Genomic DNA, 15,778 nt, shown 5'->3' with positions numbered 1-15,778 from the left:
ACTGTAGTAATAAGTTCCGCATCTTTTTTGTTTTGAAGTCACACCCATGGGAGGCCACAGGCTACTTCTGGCTTTGTGACCAGGAATCACTCCTGCTAGGCTCAGGGGACCATATGGGATGCCAGGAATTGAACTCAGGTGGGCCGCTTGCAAGATAAATGCCCTCGCCATTGTGCTATTGCTTCGGCCCCCAGAAGCTCTGTATCTTTCACATCTTTAATCTTGAGGCTTTTGAACTCGTATCAGTCCTACTAGGAGCCATGCCAGAAAGAGGGAGGATCACAGGTGGGGATTCAGCCCCAATCAGCTCCTTTGCCAGGCAGTAGCCATCCCCAGATATAAAATTGGGGGTGTCCTGTCAGCACAGTGGCTACAGGCACCAACCTCCTGAGAACTCCTTTCTGTACCATCCCAGATGGGGAGACCAGGGTGACCCCACCTTCTGGCCTGTCCCCCCAACAGATAGCAGGCCTGACTGGCATGTCACTGTGTCAGGGACACACAGGTCACTGGGCAAGCCACAGCGCTGTCTGCTGAAGGCAGGCCAGGCCCCTGGGATAGCTGAGCACAAGAGAGGAAATGAGGCCAGAATTGAGTATGACACAGAAGTGCGTGTCCAGAAATAGAGAAGGTGCCTTCCTCACACCCCACTTAGTGTCTGGAAATGGGGGTTACCACCGATGTCCTAACTTAGTTCTTCACTGAGCCCTGGACCTGTCCACCAGTGGGGACATTCATGTCCCAGGGAAGGAAGCAGAGCCTCACCTGTCAAAACAATCTGTGTAGACTGGGGTTCCTTGCATAGGGCCCCACACATCAGCCTTCCCCCCAAGGGCATTGCTCAGTGGCTGGTGAATAGGTGTGTGTGTGTGGGGGTGGGTGGGTGAGATGCAGGAGAAGTGGAGGCAAAGAGGCTGAGCCTCATGGAGGCCGGCCCAGGGAAGATGCTCACTGGGCCCAAATAGAGACTTGGCATGTGGGCGCTCTCTGGAGAGCAAAGCCCAGAGGGTGGGCTGCATCCCTCATACCACCCCTGTGTGGTCTAGAAGAGGAACAGAGTATGCTGCAGGGTCTCCCTGACCCCCTGGGGGTGGGGCAGAGTGGAAGGGTGGAGCTGGCTGATATTTCCCAGCATCCCCCAGGCCACTTCTCTCCGCAAACCTGTCTCAAGCCGCTTGGTCGTCATGGAAACAGGCCGGAGTCGAACAGATGGTATCCTCTAGCCAAATTCCAATTAAACAGGGCAGAGAGGACCAGAAAGGGGGTGTGTGAGGCTGGGCCAGGGCAGGTTCTGTCCTCTGACTCAACCGAGCCACCCTGAACCACCCCCGTGGATAGGACACCCAGATAGGACACCCTGAAGGGCAGTCAGTCAGTCAGTAGCTGGGGTCAGGAGAAACCTCAGAGGAGGGAAAAGGGCCCCCAGGAGGCTTTGCCCTGTCACCCCAACTCTCACCACCAGTGGGGTGGACTGAGGAAAGGTGACCTCGGAGAAGAAGCATCAGGCCATATGCAGTAAGAGACATAGACAGACAGACAGACAGACAGACAGACAGACAGACACACACACACACACACACACACAACATAGCAAACATGGCACATGGGGAGTGGGCAGGACCTCAAACAACCACACAGGACCATAAGTAGAACTACATAGAGCCACAGACAGAACCCCTTGGGAAATATGTATGCCTACACTGTAATATATGGGACACATACACACACATGCATGAAGACAGTACCACATGGAGCACATGTATGTAGATAGAACCCCACAAGGTACATGCATTCATGAAAGAAACATACAGGGAGCATATATGTACTCAGGGCTTGTGCTAAGGCCCAGCCTTGTCATTGCTTAGAGTTGTGTTTTAAAACAGTTCTAGGAAATGCTCTGAACAAAGGCGCAGTTTATTCCTACATATTTATAAATGCATACTGAGGATGTATCAGGTGCCTGGACTCAGTCTCACCCTCTGTGCTCCTGGCCCAGGTCCTGGGTGCAGTGTCCCCAAGACACGGACACTGTGCTTCGGGAAGTCCCAGGGCCTTGGGTCCTGGGAGAAATGATGAACTAACCTGGGGGATGTAATTAGAGAGGACGGTGGGATGGTTTAGCAGGGTTGGAGGAAGGAAAGGGAACAGAGACATGGGGGTGCATAGTGGGGTCTGGGGGAAAGGTAGCCATGAACTAAGACCCCAGAATCAGCCCAGGCATGGAGGGCCTCACACAGGTCTAACACATGGTCACATGTCTACTCTGGCCATCAGAGACAGATCCATGCTTAGACGTACTACTGAGATAACAGCCCCAAGGCCTTTGGGGCTGCACAGCATGGAGTATGAACATGAGACACCGGGCGAAAGGGTCCTTTGATGCCAAGGGGGCCTAAAAGGGTCCAGAGTGGGGGTTCAGAAGAAGTGAAGCAGGACCCCTAACATATGGGGCCATTTTGGAGCATCTGCACCAGCACCAAGTTGGTTTCATAGGAGCCATTTTTGGCTGAGTGTGGATAAAACTCAGTGCCTCAGACCAGCTAGGCATGTGCTCTCGACCACCTGGACCATCCTCAGCCCAATACTGAGGAGGGTTGTCATTGGCAGCCATGTTGGGGGCCTAGCGGGGGTCAATCATGAGCCTCCTGCATGCAAGGCATAAGCTCATCTGGGCATGCTGCAAAAATAGTGATGTGGGGCCCACCATCTCACTAAAGGGTACAGGGTGAAGGAAGACAGAAACCAGAAGATGGAGAGGTCACAGGGGAAGAAGTCCAGGGGACACTTGTTCTTTCACAGTGGAGTTGGGGGCTCAAGGCTGCACTCCAATTGTGGGGACTTCTCGGAGAAGTTCCAGTCACTGAAACCTGAGATGGGGTCTCCCTCAGGTAGTTGTGCACCCACTACCCGATGTTGGATGTCACCCTTCAGCATCGTATGGTGGGAAAGAGGTAAGACTCCCTGGTTCCTCAACGTCTAGCACACAGGACAGCCCCCGAACAAATGTGTACAGAACAGCTCCAACACGCATGCATGGGACAGCCCCCACCCCACATGCCTGCCTTGTCAGATGCTAAGGGAGCCCCGGGCTTGGTAGCAGGAGAGCAACATGCTTAGGTAGCTTGCTATGAAGGTCGGTGCAGACAATGAAGACATGGGGAGCCCCCAATGCCTCAGAGGGTAGGGAGGGCTATGGAAAGCTGCAGAATAGAAGCAGTGAGAGCTGACCACACATAGATAAGGAGGATGAAGGTGAGGGGGGCCTGGCTGAGGGATGCTGAAATGGGGGAGGCCCAGCGGGCTGAACCTTAGGCAGAGAAGGCCTGTACATGGTCTCAGGGAGCTGTCCATGGCCAGGGCATGGTGGGGCTGAAATTGTACAGACTGGGGGGAGTCTGTGCCTTTAAGACTCCATCTTCTGGTCCCCCCCACACTCTGCTCCATCATGTCCCCTGCTGCAGTCCCCTCCAGCCTCCCTGTCCCAGTTGCTGGGCTGCTCAGCTTGTCTCCCTGTGGCTCTACAGCATGTATAATTCTTTAGAATTCCAGATGCTGTAGCAGGACCCAAAACACCCCTGCCCCCTCAAAGCCTGGCCCTCCCTGTCTCCCCCACCCCTGACCTCTGGTCTACCACAATAGTGCAAAAGGGTTGGATTGGACCTCAGGATGCAGGGCCAAGACATAGCACAGCAGGGAGGGTGCTGGCCTGGTACATGGTCCACCCGGGTTTATTCCCCGGCATCCCATATAGCACCCCCAAGCTCCACCAGGAATGATTTCTGAGTACCATGCCAGAAGTCAGCCCTGAGCATCGCCAGGTGTGGCCCTCACACAACAGAAACAGAGAAGACACGGATCTGAACCCCATCCTTAGCCCCTGCCCCCAAGACACCACCTTGGCACCTGGGGCACTTCTGTCCCTCGGGGTCTGGCACCAAGTGGAGTTCAAAGGTCACCTTGGATTGACTAACTGGCCTCACCCAGCAAGCAAAAGGAGAGAAAAACCCCAGGATCACCCCTGGCCTACCCAGGAGGGAAGTTGAGGGGCACCACAGCAGCCCCAGATTTCTCCCAAAGCTACTCCAGGCCAGAGAGCACAGGGAAGGGGCAAGGCAGGGGTGGAGGTGGGGGGCTGAAATTGGGGGGGAAGTGCAGTGACTTATTAACCAGGGTGACTAATCATTAACCAGGGCACTCCTGGACTGGGCCCAATTTCTGATAACACCTTTTGGCCAGGGCAGAGTTCCCATGCTGGGCCCCCAGACTCCCTCAAGTCGCCCTTCCTGCTGTTTCCAGAGCTGGATGACAGTGATTGACGCTTCCCTGGAGGCCTGTTCCCACTTGGTCTGGGTGACCTGGGGGCAGTCTGTCCTGTCCCACCCTTTATTTTTCTTACCCCAGAGACTCAGGCGAGGGGGAAGGCCAGGGAGTGCTAGCATCCAGGAGGGTTCAGGGAAAGGGGGGGCTTTGAGGTGAACGGGAAGATAGAGCACATGGGGGCAGGGACTGGCTGAGGGACCCCATATTGGGTTACTCCTAGTCCCAAGGAGATCATGGATTGTCCACGCCACCAACAATTCCAATAATCCCAAGGCTTGGATTAAGATCACCACTGACCCAGGACTGGCAGTGGGGACTGAGTGGGGAAATTGGGGGCTCCTTAGCCTGATGTTTGCCTCATTCCCACAGGACAAGACCCCCCCCCCCAGTCACTGCACCCTGCCACAAGGGGTCTATGGGCATAGGAAAGGCTATTGGGGATGCCTGCAGGCACCAGCTGCCTGTGTTGTACCCCGAAACCCCACAATTTGCTCCCTTTCCAGCCCATGCTTCCAGCTCCAACATAATTCCCTATTCCCACCAGAGCTGAGAGGTTCCCCATTGTGACTGACTATTAATTCCGAGGACATTGGGCTGGGAATGGGGAGGTGGACTGGGGGTATGTGGCTGATCCTCCGTCTTTGGCTGGTTGCAACGGGGCCTCATCCGGGGACTCAGACCAGCCCCTCCAGATGCTCACCTGAGAGGGTAGCACAAGCCATGATCAAGTCTGGGAGAGGAGCCTGGGGGTTGGGTGGTGTGCAGGACAGATGCCAATTTGTGCTGTCTGGGCAGGGAAATGGGGACAGGTAGAGGGGAGGGGAGCTGCAGGGATCCCTATCAGCTGGAATCCAGGCAGGGTAGTTTGGTGAAATGAATAGCAAGAGCAGTTGTTTGGGGGGCTACAGACAAAACAAAATTGAGTCTGAGCCTCCCCTTTTCCAATTGGGGTTTAGAGGGCACCATAACTGACTGCACATCCTCCACCATCCTAACTCTGGCCTCAGCTTGTGAGTGGGTTAGAGGCTCCCCCTCTGTCATCTGGAAGGACAAAGTTGGGACTGCGATCAGGAGGGTGTGCATGGAGCAGGTGACGTCAGGCCATGTACATGCAGACACACACATGCATAGAACAGGCCTCCACTCATAGAAACCACACATAGAACTTAACCCCATACTTTACCCGCACAGACATGCACAGAACAGATCCCCACGTACAGCCCATGACCTCATACACCCAGCCCATGACCCTTCAACACACGTGGAACATGATGTCATATAGAACATGCACACACATGCACAGAACAGGCCTCCTGCACACACTATCCAAACTACATAGAGAGCATGATGTCATGCATAAGACGCACGCACACACACAAGAGAACACGGCCTCCTGCACACAGTGCGTGACCTTGCACACAGACGCACCATCAGTAAACGCAGCCCGTGTACCCAGGGGATGGGAAAACACGAGACAAACAGCCCATCAGCCACGTCTGGTGACAGGCAGAGCCAGATCCCATCAGGGTAGCTCCTGGGGCCAGGTCCTGAGCAGACTGTATGTCGGGGGCGTCTGTCTTCCAAGAAGCTGATCCATCAGTTCCTCAGCTCTCCTCGGGGAGATAAGGGACCCCCACTGTCTCTTATCTGCCTCTGGGGAGGTGAGGGTGGGCGACGGGTTGAGGGTGGGTGGCCAGGCAGGACAGGGCAGGCTCTGGGGAGCAGAGGCTGTCGCCCGACTTGTCACAGACCTATCCATCAGGCCGACAGAGATAATCCGAGCTCAGCTGGCCGGGACACTGATTACTCTGGGGCCCCATAAACAGACCCTGCGCAGGCAGAGCCGAACCATTCATCATCCGAGGGGCAAAGCAGGCCAGGCCAGGGAGACGGGGACTTAGGGTGGGGGAGGCTCTGTGCCATGTATGTCTGCCGAGTCAGTTGGGGAGGCCCAGTGCTGTGTCTGTCTACCAGCATTTTCTGACCTATCGGGAGAAGCCAGATCTGCTGCTGCCACTGCTGCGACTCATTCCCCGGGGCTACTACAGTAGCACCTAGCAGCCTGGCTAGGCCAAGAGGACCAAGTGCAGGCTCTGGGGGAGGGTTGGTTCCAAGATGTCAGGGCAGGGTCAGGCAGTCTCCAACATCCTATTGCTTCTAAGGACTTTCGGGGTGCAGGGCCCCAGAGGTCACCCTGGAAGTCAAGTAACTGAAGGAGTAGGAGGAATTTTGGGTCCCGAACAAATCTGTAGGGTCCCATGGGGAGTTGTGTGAAAGGTGCCATGGCCCAGGGTGGCCCTTGAGGGGGACAATTTGTGGTCATCACTGAGAGCCTTCATGCTTTCTGCCCACCCCTTTGTTTTGGGGCAGTTTTTAGTCACCTTAGCTCCCAGGAGATCAAGGCTGCTGGCCCAGAGGACCCCTTAAATTTCATCCCACTCTACATCAGGGCCCACCCATGCCACCTTTTGGGATCTCTGGGTAAGGGCAAGAGACCAGACCTTTTAGATGCTTGGGACAGGCCCTGATTCAGGATCACTAGCTGTGTCTGAGGCCCACCAAGGTTTGCCTGCTTGGGAACAGCTGGTAGAGGCAGCTCCAGGCTGTTCTTGGGAAAAAGCCATGACACCTGCCTTGTTGGGGTCCCCAGGGGAACTGGGAAGGAGCCCCTATAAGGCTCGGGATGGCAAGGAATTGAATTAAGACAGTCACCCCAAACAAAGCTCCAAGGCACAGCAGAACCGAAGCTGGGTGGGGCAGGTGTGTAAGAATCCGGCTTTTTTTTTTTTCTAGCACCTATCAAGGCATCAAGATACGGGGATGGTGCCTGCAATGCCACCAACACTCCCAGCATGCTCTGGGCTTGTCGGGATGCCAAGGGGTGCTGTTGTGTTCTTGGGAGCAAGGCCTTGTGTAATGCGGGGTTGAGTAAGGGCCAGGGGTCTGCTCTGAGTCTTGGCTCTTCTGGAATGGGGTTCCAGTTGGGCCATGCCCACCCGCTGTGTAGTCAGACCCTGAGTCTTTCTCTGCTGGACCCCATTTCACAAGATGTCAAAGCAGGAGTGACTACAAAGTCACCCACATCCAGAATTATGGGGATTAGGTGTTTCCAACAAACAATGCCTGGCACCCAAGGCCTCTTCACAAAAGCCGGAGGTCTTAAGAGTCACAACAGGCCACCACATGTATGTTGCCTCCTGGTACCACCATTCTCCACTGCACAGACCCTGGATGGGTTCTGCCATGCCATCTATACCCATCACCTCCTGTCACCCCAGGCGGGAGAGCTGCATGGACAGAGCCATGGGAAGTTGTTCCCTCTAGGGCTAGGGAGTGGGTGCACAGTGAATAATATTTACCCCAGTTGGGGGGCTCACCAAGGGTTCCCCAGGCGTGGCTCAGTGTGCAGAAAGGTCCCCAAAGAGGTCTAGGAGGCTGGAGAGGACCTGAATATAGCTCTAGGCCCAGAAGTGCCTTCTCAGGCATCAAAGCAGGACCACCAGTGATGCTTTGGGGGATCATTGCCTAAAGCAGCCCAGACAGGCAGTAACCCATCCCTAAGGTGGGGCCTGCAGCCTTTTCCCTTGAGACACCAGGTCAGCATTGCGGATGTTCAGAGTACTGGGAAAGGCCCAGAGCCCCAGTTCCCACTGCCCTAGGCACAGGGTCTGCAGAAAAGTCACAGATCAGGGACATGCAGAGCCTGTCCAGGTCTCAGGATTTCCTCCTCTTCAGAATTGGACCCCCATGAGGGCTTCCACAACCTGCCTCCCCAAGGCACAGACAGCTTCCGTCTCCTGTCTGCTCCAAATGGGTTATGGGGGACATCAGGGGTGGAAATATGGGGCAGAAGAAATAGCTTCCATTGTGGTGGTTCAGAGCCATAGTTTCTTGATGCTGCTGCTACTCAAGCACCTCCTGACAGGGTATGGGGAGTCAGAAACTTGCAGACCCTCAAAGCCCTCCTTGATGGAGTGGGGGTGTCCAGAGCTCAGTGGAAGGTATGTCCAGCTCAGGGGATCCCAATGTCCAGTTAAAGGGGCCAGAACCCATCGGCCAAGAAGGTAGAGGGACCCCAGATTTCTGGCTTCGGACAGCACGATCCTGGGCTCCACAATTAAATTCCCACAGGACACAAGGGCCACCCCCGGCCCGCTTGGCTGCCTGGTCCAGGCCTCCAGCTGTCCCTCTGGAGCTACCAGCCGGTGGAACTAATGTCCTCTAATGAGATCCGGGCCGGCGTGGCCTCGAGCTTTATTGTCTGTGGCTCAGTAACGACGATGACGACGATCCTCATCAGGCCGAGGCAAAGCAGGTCCGCGTGGCCCAGGAGGGGGCAATCTGTACCAGCCTTCTCCTCCCTAACCCTGCCCCATCCAGGCCGCTCGTTGCCTCTGCCCAGTGAGTGGGGAGCCAATCCATGCATACAATCACACACACGAACACTTGTGCACTTGTATTCTCTTCTAGTCACATAAACACACATCGTACGTTTAGACTCGAGTCATTTAGACCCGAACATCTTCACACATGCACTAATATAATCTCATAAGACTCATACACATCTGCACACGTAATATTATAGATTCACACACATGTAGTCATATACACAGTACATGAATTCATATACACCTGTACACTGTCTGGGACCCCACAGAGCCCTTCCCAGGGTGCTGAGTGGGAACAGGGAGCCCCACAGCAGAGGTAGGTATCCTGCTTCCTGCTTCATGGCCAGCTCTGATGGGAAGGAAGGAGGTACCCGAGCGCCGTCTCCAGGGGGAGCCGTGCTGGCACAGAAGTGGAAAGCTTGAGGGTTGGCACAGTCCCCCACCAGGCCATGCCCCACGCTAGGCTTGGCTGTGCACTCTGCTTCTCTTCTTTGATTCTGTTTCCAGAGTGGCTTTTGGTTGTTCACCCCCCCCCCTTCCCATTTCTCCTCCTTGACCCTTGATCAGATCTTCCCAAATGCCTTTGAGCTCTGGATGCTGCACACCCACTGCACAGAGGGAAAATTGAGGCAGATCCCTGCGGCTGGACTGAACTTCTGCTCACTGACTGGACCCTGCCTGGCTGTCTTGCTATGCCCTATGGGGTTCAATCTGTGAGCATCCTTTCTTGTCCGGGAACTCTGCCCCGAAACAGAGAGGTTCAGATCATGGACATAGCTCTACCTCCAGGGGTACAGAAACCCCAGCCTGGCCCAGTGTCTTCAGGAGTTTTGACTACACCAAGTATGCACGCAGGATTCTAGGGTCTGTGTGGTGCCTTGAGCCCAGCTGCCCCTCGAGGAAGTGGGCAAGGCTCAGCAGCATGTTCCAGTGCTTCAGCAGAGTACATCCAGCAAGCCAGGGGTTAAGTGCCCTTGGGGGTGCCAGTACCAGCAGCTCGGGCTTCCCTTTGGAAAGGTGATCCCTGCGTGGATCTTAGGTTACCTCCAGCCCAGCCCCATCTGCTGGGCTCTGCAGACCTAATCTGGGGGTGTATGGGAGGGGATACTGCATCGCTCTCCAGCTGGGCTTGGGCACTAGGGTGCTGGGAACTCAGAAGTGTCCCAACATTGCTCCTCTTTTCACTGTCCTTACCAGCCCCTGGGGACTCAGGGTCCTGCAAGGCAATTCAAGGAGTACCAAAGTCCATGCTTGCACCCTTTTCTGTGACCTCAGGGGGTGGGGCTTGCCCTGGATCCTTTTCACAAGGAGCTGAATGAAGTAGAAGATGCAACCCCGTTTCCCACAGCCTCTCCTAGCCATCGTGATGGAGCCAGTGTGCAGGGAGCCCTAATTCTGCTGGTAGGAGATGGGGCAGCAGTGGGGAGAGCAGCTCCCTGCAGACACAGGCTCTGTCCAGGCACGTGTGTGTGTGTGTGTGTGTGTGTGTGTGTGTGTGTGTGTGTGGTGTGTTCTGGGAAGGAGCAGGCTGAGGTCAAAACATGGGCCACCTCTCAGCACCATCACCATCACCAACAACGTCACCAACATGGCCCCATTGATTGGTGTCCCACTGTAGGACCCCAATACACACATCCAATGCCCTGTGAACATGTATGTACATACCCGCTCTAGACTGGGCCAGCCCTGGACATGCCGATACCAAGCCCCTCTACCCTGGCACAATGGCCCAGACCCAGAGTTTACAGATCAGTGACACCTTTCTCTGCCGCCCTCCCAGGAAGGAACCCCTCAGTGGCCCTGGAGAAGATGGACGGTAATTACACCTCAGTGGGTGCTACCACTGTGCACCCTCATACTTGTTCCTTAGCTGTCCTAGATCCCCAGGCTCAACATGAACGTCAGTGGGCATTGTCCTGAGTCCCAGGCTAGTAGTGGCCAGTGAGGCGGTTTCTGTGTGCCTCCGTGTAAGGGCAGGGCTGTGGTCTCATGGGTCAGCCGGCCATAAGGGGCTGTTTCCAGGGACACTTCTTGGGGGCACACCTGAGGCTCCTCCCAGGCATCCCACTTGGCGCTGGGCTCAGGCCCTGTCTGCCTCTCCCTGATTCCCATCCTTGACTCACTGGCTTGCAATAGGCACCGAGTCCCTGGGCACAGGCTGCCAACCCTAGGCTGGCAGGATGGGTTTTCAGGGGAAGTGGCTGCTGAGAAGGGTGCCCTGCTCAACAGGTCTTCCCGGGGAGGGTGTGGAGAACACCTGAGGTGTGTGCGCTCTCTCCAGAGGGTTTGGGGAAGCCAATTAGGGAGGCTTTGGGGGAGGGGGGGCCAGCAGGTACCTGCTTCCAAGGCTGGGCATCCCCAGGGGTCCCCCACCCCTCTCTGGGGTACACCCCACTCTCCTCTGTGCAGCAGAGACCAGAGTAGCTGCCAGTCAGTGAAGATACACACATGTACACTCACACAATTATACACTCATCCAAGCACACAGAACACACTTGCGCACACACACACAACACACAGAAAGAAGCTGTGGGGGCATGGCTGAAGTTAGGGGGTCATAGCACACATAAGGACGTAGCTGGCTACCCCTACCCTTCCCCTTTCCTGGCTCCTTCAAACTCCCTCGTCACAGCCACGAACACCCAGGAAAGAACGTCAGCCTATATAGGGGGTGAGGGGGATGAGGGGGGTGTGGCAGGGTCTAGTGGCCTCAGTGGCCACGGTGGTGGGGTGGTGGGTGAGGGTGGTGCCAGGCTGCCTGCAGCGGGGGAGGAGGGAGGGCCAGGCCAGTAGGGGAAAGGAGGGGAGGGGAGAGAGGCAGGGGCGGGAACTCTGGCTGTCCCCTCTTATCCCAGCCCTGACAATTAGGACCATTGGGGGGTGCAGCGCATAAGGGAGCTGATTTAGGGCCAGTCTGAGCACAGACTGGGGGAATTAGGGGGTTGGGGTGGAGTAAGCGTCCTCACCTCACCGGAGCCAGGTGAGCTGGCACCGCCCCCCTCCACCCCAGCCCCCATGTCCGGAGTTGGGGGGCAGGGCTGGCCTGGCTGCAGGAAGAAAATAACAAAAGGATGGGGGGGGGGGACAGCAGTCCGGTCCCCTCCCCCAACCTCCTGCCCTTTGTCTCACCCAGGATTAACTCTTCCAGTACCAGGAACACTCTCTAGGCTTTAGACTTGGGGTGCAGGTAACGTGGGGTGCATTGTCCCTTCCCCAAAGCCAGCACACCCCTGCTGGTGCCCACCCACTCGAGTTGGTTCCCGGGAGGTCCTGAGAGGGTCCTTCCCCTCTGTCACACCCCTCTGAACCGGGGCAAGGCGCAGGGTGCCCCATGATCTCCCTTTACCCTCCCCCCACCCCCACGGGACCTCACCCTCACTCTGCCCACACTCTGCCCGGGAGCACCGACTGCGCTGCCCAGGGAGCCTGCAGCAGAGTAGGCACCTCCTCCTGGGCACTGCCAGCTGCCCACTAGCGGCGGTTCGCTCCTCCCTGGCCGGTCCTAGGTTTCCAGACCCAGGATAAGACACCCGAAGGCCAGGACCACGTGCTCCGGCCAAGCCCCCCAAGCCTCTCCCAACTCCCCAGCGAGAGGCGGGAAACGCTCTCAGATTCTCTGCAGCGGACAGGAGCCCCCCCCCCCCCAAAAAAAAACCTCACCGCCAGCCTGGGCTCCACACCACTGAGGAATCAGGGCGCTTCCCTGGGGGGACACAAAAGGGTTAAACGCAGGCGCCAGGGACAGGGTCGGATTTGCCTCCTCAACGCATTTTCCAGTTCATTCCCCAGCACAATAGGCCCGGGCAATCTAAGATTAGCGCCCACCACCGCCGGGCCCCGGAGGGGGGGGTGCCAACCGAGGGCCACCCCGAGAGGACGCAGCCCGGTTAACCCCTCCGCCGCCGGCGACTCCAGAAAAGACACGAGGGAGCCCCTCGGGAAAGTGGGTCACGCAGCCACCGGATTGAGAACGAAGCCAACCCCGCAACGCCTCCACCAAGGAGAACCCCAGTCCAGCCCCCAAATGGGAGCGGAGTTGCGTGAGATTGGGGGGTGGGAGAGGAGGCCTTGCCCAGGATTGGGGGTGGCCAGGGCACCGTGCGCCCCGGGCCCCGCAGGTGAGCCAGAGCCGGCAGCGCCTCTGCCGCAGGAGCGCGCTGCGCTCCCCGCCCGCCGTGCGCCCTCTTGCACGAAAAGGGCCCCCCCCCAGCGCCCCAAAAGCGCCGGGCACAAGGGCTAGAGAGAGAGAGGGAGAGGCGCTCCCCCCACAACCTGCCCTTCTAAGCCCGGGGTCCACCGGGGTGCCTTTCCCCTTGGGGCCATCTCCTCTCCTCCCCTCTCCAAGGCGATTATTTTGCTTTTATGTAACATTGTAATGTTTCCAAAACTGTATCCCGTGCGGGAGCCGGTTAATAAAGACATAGAAAGCGATGGTCCAGTGTTATCCTGATGGAAACCCGAGTGGAGAAAGTGTCTCTCTCGCTCCAGATACAATGTGCATCCATCCGACCGCACCGCTTCCTTCCAAAAACCCTCTTTGGCCCAGCGGTGCCACCCTGCCCCGTCCATTTGTTTCTTTGCCTTAGGGAAACCCTGAACCAACTTTCCAGCTCCTTTCACCTCCAAACACCCAGCCGTGCCCACCAACCACGCTTCCAGTCCCAGCGAGGCGAAGGAGAAGGAAAGAAAGAAAATAAAATAAAATCCAAAGACAGAAGGAGGAGCGCGCTTACCTGGAAGGAAGAAGGCGCTTAAGCCCACCAGAGCGAGTGGCCACCAACGTCCACCGGCGCCCGCCAGCCCCATCCGGGCCATCGGGGTGCGGGGGCTCCGGCGAGAGGATGGGTCCCAAGGAAAGCTTCCCTTGCTCTCCAGCCACCCTCGGGGAAGTCGAAGGCGGCTCGGTGCCGGGCGGGGTGGTCCCCGGCGTCTCGGGGATACGAGTCCGGCGCGGCCGGGCTTGGGGATGAGGGTCGACGCGGCGGCAATCGGGGGGCTCAGAGGCTCGGCTGCTGCCCGCCGCAAGTTGCTCGAGCCATAGCCCCTTCGCCTCCTCTTCCTCCTCCTCCTCCTCCTCCGCTCTCCTCCCCGCGCCGGGCCCGCCCTCTTCTTCCACGCAGAGTCGGGCTTGGAGAGGGACCCACCTCCGGTGCGCCCCGCCGCTGCGCGCGGGCTCCGGGCTCCGGCCCCGGCGCGCTCGCTCACACCCTCCCGCTCGGCTCCAACTTGCAGGCGTCCATGGCCGTCCGGCCGGCCGTCCTCCGATGGGTAGCGGCACGATCGAGCCCGGGACGGTGGGCTATGTGGTGATGGGGGGTCCCAGGCGGCGGGGAGCACCGCGCGGTGGAGTGCGCAAAGGCAGCGGAGCCGGGTGCGCCGGGGTCTCCCTGGAACAATGTGGGAAGCCTAGAGGAGCTGCGCTCTCTGCTCTCTCTTTCTCTCACTCGGCCCGCTCCAGCTTCTCGCCCGCTCTCCCCGTGATGTCAGACTCTGGGGGGGCGGGATTACTGTTAACCCCCTCTTGGCTGCTAGCGCAAAGCTGGTTGGAGCGCGCGCGCGCGCGCGGAGCCCGGCCTCCGCCCACCGTGCCAACCTTCCGGCCCAGGGCTTTGGGTGGCAGATCCCCGGGAAGGAGGAGAGGGGTCCCACCCATCCCCAGATCAAGGGGCTCCGGAGAGGCTCCCTTTCTGGTCTTTGCAGCCCGGGAGAGAAACCCCGAGAGCTGGCCGCGCTGCTCGGGCGCTGACAAAGGGAGGCAGTGACCCCTAGTGGCCGGCGACTTGGGGGAACTGGCGGGTCGCGAGTGGGGGGTGGAGTCCGGGGAGTGAGCGGAGGAGCGATCACGGTGCTCCAGGAGTCCCAGCAGAAAGGACTGCTATAGGTCCGCGTCTCCAGACGCGGTCCCTGTTGCACCGATGAAGAAGCAAATGTCCCCACCGCTGTCCCCCTAGACGCGTAGGGATACTCGCCTGGAGGGGGTTCCAGGGGCCGCGAGTGGCGAGGGGCTCGACCCCAAGCGCCCCCTCCATCACCTGCGCGCTCCCGACCGCGCCCCGCGGGCATCCCCGAGGAGTGGGTGAAGGTTCTATGTGTCCAGCTTGCAAGAGAGGGGCTTTTTGTTTTTTATCCCCTATACGCAAGCGACCGACTCACTCCAGCAAAGGCTTTGGAGCCGGACTCTGCTGGCCTCTGCCCGCACTTTTGTTTCCCAAGGCCTTTGCGGGATTCCCGCCAAAGCGCCCCATCCCAGCGGAGAAATCCGCGATTGCGCGGGGACTCGCCTTTCAGTTCTGTTCGCCACCCAACGCATCCGTATGCCATCAGCTTCTTGACAAGACCGTCCGGCCCTCCGTGCTCCCGGCAGCCCAGTGTGTCCTCCCCACCCAAGAGAATTAGGGCCCAGGAAAAGGAGCTAGGCTGGATGCTTAACCAAGCAGCGCCACTTCGCCCAGTCCATCGCTTCCCTTTGTCCAGCGCCAGGAACCCCCAGCAAGTGGCTGTTCCTGATAAGATTCAGTTCAGCTTCCCGAAGGAAGGAGGACAAACAGGAGTCAGGGCAGGGAGGCCAGGGCTGGTTCACCCTGGGGGGCCATCTCATTCAGGACCTGCTTGAATGTTCCCATGGGCACAATCGTACACGGAGATGTGTGAGAGATTTCGCTGCTAACAAACATCCCAAGCTTTTCACCCCCAGGCTTAAGTGCCCAGGCTTAAGGGACACTGACATGGCAATCACTCTGAAGACACTTTGTCCAAAACAGATGCTCTGGACACAATTTTAAGTGTCTTCAAAACATACACCGAGGATTTGGAGGGTCTTGGAAGAGTGTCCAGTTTAGTCAAAAGTGGGGGGCGAAGATGTAGGAGGACCCCTGGGAGGAAGGGCTCTGCTGAGCATGTTTAAAAAAAGGGGTGAGGGTTGGACATTTAGGCCCCCCTAAATGTTGGCTGTAGTAGGAACCCAGAACTCAGGACAAGGAAAAGCCAGGTAGGCTCCCAGAGGATTTCATTCATGCTGGGTTCTCTGCTGAGCCATAAAGATCAGAGCCACTCAGGGGCCTGTGCTGGCC

At 57.8% G+C, this 15,778-nt stretch overlaps 1 protein-coding gene across 1 annotated transcript in view; it reads right to left on the bottom strand.

Moving 5' to 3' along the window:
- NECTIN1 (nectin cell adhesion molecule 1) overlaps window positions 1-13,852 on the bottom strand; it is a 44,492-nt gene extending 30,640 nt beyond the window's left edge. Inside the window, exon 1 of the mRNA XM_049777930.1 lies at window positions 13,442-13,852. Coding sequence (XP_049633887.1) covers window positions 13,442-13,523 — 82 coding nt within the window. The 5' untranslated portion in view covers window positions 13,524-13,852. The remainder of the gene's footprint in view (window positions 1-13,441) is intronic.
- Window positions 13,853-15,778: the final 1,926 nt, after the last annotated feature.

This window comes from Suncus etruscus, chromosome 8, assembly GCF_024139225.1.
Source record: "Suncus etruscus isolate mSunEtr1 chromosome 8, mSunEtr1.pri.cur, whole genome shotgun sequence".
In the NCBI taxonomy this organism is placed as follows: Eukaryota; Metazoa; Chordata; class Mammalia; order Eulipotyphla; family Soricidae; genus Suncus; species Suncus etruscus.
Note: the sequence above shows the minus strand (reverse complement) of the source record. Positions and strands in the feature narration are given on the sequence as shown.